The sequence below is a fragment of the Bombus impatiens genome, unplaced genomic scaffold (genome assembly GCF_000188095.3).
Source record: "Bombus impatiens unplaced genomic scaffold, BIMP_2.2 scf_1422, whole genome shotgun sequence".
Taxonomy (NCBI): Eukaryota; Metazoa; Arthropoda; class Insecta; order Hymenoptera; family Apidae; genus Bombus; species Bombus impatiens.
In genome coordinates this window covers 3903-7562 of record NT_177841.1, presented here as the reverse complement: position 1 = coordinate 7562, position 3660 = coordinate 3903, and the positions used below count along the sequence as shown (strand labels likewise).

The following is a 3660-nucleotide window of genomic DNA, read 5'->3' as shown; positions in this document are numbered from 1 at the left end:
GAACGTCTCCACGAACGTCTCCACGAACGTCTCCACGAACGCCTCCACGAACGCCTCCACGAACGTCTCCCCGAACGTCTCCCCGAACGTCTTCCCGAACGTCTCCCCGAACGTCTTCCCGAACGTCTTCCCGAACGTCTTCCCGAACGTCTTCCCGAACGTCTTCCCGAACGTATCCGCGAACGTCTTCCCGAACGTATCCGCGAACATCTCCGAAACGCGAATCTCGGTTATCGCAAACGACGGCAGGATCAAATATATCGTCCAGTTCTAAACGACAAGGAAAACAATGAAGTCATCAGACGACTTTGCTAGGGACCGAACCACAGAAAACGGACTCATTGACCTCGCTTTCTTCTGAACCATTGCAGCACGATTTGTTAGTCACAGCGCAGGTCCACATCTTGAACAATAAAATTCAACCATTCCGTTGTAGAGCTCTGCTAGACACCGGCTCTAGCATGAACTTTATCACCGAAAAACTCGCTGATTCACTAAAACTCAACCAACGGAAATGTTCGGTCCCAATCGGAACACTCAACACGTTATCGACGACCTCGAAACGCTACATCACGACCACGATCACCTCCATCGACGGCACATACGAACGCATCTTGACGTTCCTAATCATACTGACAATATCGTCTTGGGTCCCAGATCAACCCGTAGATCGCTCAACGATACAGATACCTAGGAATCTCCAACTAGCCAATCCAAGATTCCATAGGCCTACTCCGATCGAAATATTGTTGAGCGCCGGACCAACACTAGCATCACTCTGTGTCGGCCAACTTGATATCAGTCAAGCAAACGGACCCGACTTGCGTCTGCAAAAAACGCGATTCGGATAGGTCATCGGGGGGAGCCAAACCTCGCAATCATCAGCACACGCATTTCACGCCTCAACGACGGCTTTATAGACGGACCTCGCCCGTTTTTGGGAAATCGACGAAGAACCGCCCACTGCACACATTTCGGAAGCGGAACGACAGTGCGAGGAACACTTCCGAAATCACGCTCAACGCACCAACGAAGGGCGATATATTGTCGTTCTCCCATTCAACGAAACAACTCCTTCGCTTGGATCCTCTAAAGCCATGGCGATGAAGCGACTCACATCCCTCTGCCGTCGATTCCAACGAGACAAACGATTCGAAGCCGTCTATCACGCCGTAATACAAGAATACTTGGAATTAGGACACATGACGAAAATTACCACGGACCACTGCACGGACGACGGATATTTTCTGCCACATCACAGCGTGATCAAAGAGTCCAGCCAAACTACAAAACTCCGAGTTGTGTTTGACGGATCTGCACCAACCACCAGCGGAGTTTCATTAAACTACGTACTTCATACGGGACCGAAACTACAAGATGACTTATTTTTCATTCTTCTAAGATTTCGTTCTCATCAATACGTCATTACAGGCGATGTCGAAAAGATATATCGACAATTTCTTGTGCGTCCAGATGATCGGAAATTCCAACAAATTGTGTGGCGCAACTCTGATGGAGAAGTTGACACCTATCAACTTAACACAGTGACATATGGGCTGTCAGCGGCCCCTTATCTAGCCATTCGGTGCCTCAAACAACTGGCGGACGACGAGGGACATCGATACCCACGAGCGGCGATGGTCTTACAGCGAGACTTCTACATCGACGATGTTCTCACAGGAGTTGATACAAAGGTCGAGGCACGATCATTGAGAACGGAGCTCACAGAATTGCTTACACTAACCAGCTTAAACATTCGAAAATGGGCATCGAACGACCGGGAACTGCTACGAGGACTTTCCGAGCAGGACATAAACGATAAGCTGCTACTAGGCGAATCGCAAACCATCAAAACTCTGGGTGTTGTTTGGAATTCCTTTGACGATTCGATCCTATATTCCGTCAAAATCAATCCTACCGCCTCTCGAATTACGAAAAGAACAATCAGCTCTGAAATCGTCAAGATCTACGACCCTCTTGGATTACTGGCACCAGTGATCGTTCGAGCTAAGATGCTGCTCCAACGACTTTGGACATTAAAAATTGATTGGGACGAATCTCTTCCGGCTGACGTATATACAGAATGGAGCAAATATTATGCACAGCTACCAATGCTAAATAACGTAAGGTTTCCACGTAAAACTATAATCAAGACTGTAGCGAAAGTCATTCTTTCTTGCGGTCCCATCGACGAATAGAGTAACACCTTACGATCAGTGAATATTACGCGTTCGATTTAGATTTTGTGAGCACGTTCATCTCTCATCCCGTCGACCACGGATTCGTTATTGAACCTAGGATCATTGTCATTAGTTTCTCGAGTATCTAATTACCACGGTTACTTGTCCAATTCAATGATAATCGTATTTGCATTAGTCAATGTCTTCTCTATTGCATAACGACAATGTGTAATCCAAACGAAGTTTCGTTTCACGCCCCTAACCCTAATTCTAATGTAAACCCGACAAGTATAATTGTAAATAGTAGTTTTACTATAATTACATTCACAGCAGTATAAAACGTTCTAGTTAATTATTCTCTTTAAGAAAGTTGCTGCTTTTAGTAAAGACAATTTACAGCTTTCAGTTCACTTATTAATGCACGTATATATGTAGCACAATATTGCATTACAAGCATTGCTTATTATCTTAGTATAAATTCTTAAAGAGAAATGTTCTGTAAATCCCCTTATACATCTGAAGAAAGTAATTTTATGTTATGGCATTCTATATGTCCTTCAGTTTAAGTTTGTTTATAATGCCCAAGGACACGATATAATTTTCGAAATGAACTACACTATTTTTGTCAGAAAAAGTGTCAAGAAAGAGGGAAACGTTCCCAGACCGGTGGATAAAGATGGGTGTAAGAGAGATGGCAGAAGCTGACGACGTCTTGATGTAATTATCTTCCTTTTATCCTTCTTCTGCACAGATTTTCCGACCTTCCACTATCTGTCAAGCTTTTAGTGACAAGTGAGCCTTTGTTCCAGAAGTACGAGACTGTAATTCCACTAGACGTTCCCTCTCTCGCGGTTAAGTGGATTGTCTAAACTCTGATCGAAATAGAGAATATGTTTTTTTATGGAAACGAAAATTTTAACAGAAAAGCTGTTATAAGATATTGAAAAAAGCGTTTTCTTTTCATTTCTTTAAACAGACAGATTCCATTCAACTCAGTGGAGCTATTTGCATTGAACTATGTATTGTTGTTCGTAGAAAGATTTTTTGCCAAAGAAATATCATCGACTCCGAAAGGCGCTAAAGAATATGAAAGAATTTCTATTTTATTTGTATTTTGTTTGGACACATATACAACAACAGTTAAACTATCCATTTACTAACTTACCAGCATACTAAATATATGTCGGGTTATCATTAGGATTTAAGGCGCGTAACGATTCTTCGTTTGAATTAGCCATTGTTTTACGAAACAGAGAATATATTTACGCGAATAAACAAGATTTTACAAAATATTATGAATAATGAGTTTAATAAATGATAAGATTAACAAACGATAAGTTTAACTAATAATTAGATTAAAGAATAATAAGTTTAACGAATAATAAGAGGAACGAATAATGTCTTACGAATAATAAATTTAACGAATAATGAGATTAACGATTGATAGGTTTTACGAATAATGAATTTAATTAACGCTATT

At 41.8% G+C, this 3660-nt stretch overlaps 2 protein-coding genes across 2 annotated transcripts in view; one reads left to right on the top strand and one right to left on the bottom strand.

The window, feature by feature from the left end:
- The window catches only part of LOC117152394 (stress protein DDR48-like), a 1121-nt gene extending 718 nt beyond the window's left edge, over window positions 1-403 (bottom strand). The window contains exon 1 of the mRNA XM_033323993.1: window positions 347-403. Within this exon, the coding sequence (XP_033179884.1) occupies window positions 347-403 (57 nt within the window). The remainder of the gene's footprint in view (window positions 1-346) is intronic.
- On the top strand, window positions 112-2198 carry LOC105681620. Its single transcript, XM_033323996.1, has 2 exons — window positions 112-2057; window positions 2121-2198. The coding sequence occupies exons 1-2, from the start codon at window positions 1098-1100 to the stop codon at window positions 2196-2198; spliced, it is 1038 nt and encodes a 345-aa protein (XP_033179887.1). The 5' UTR covers window positions 112-1097.
- The last annotated feature ends 1462 nt before the right edge of the window (window positions 2199-3660 follow it).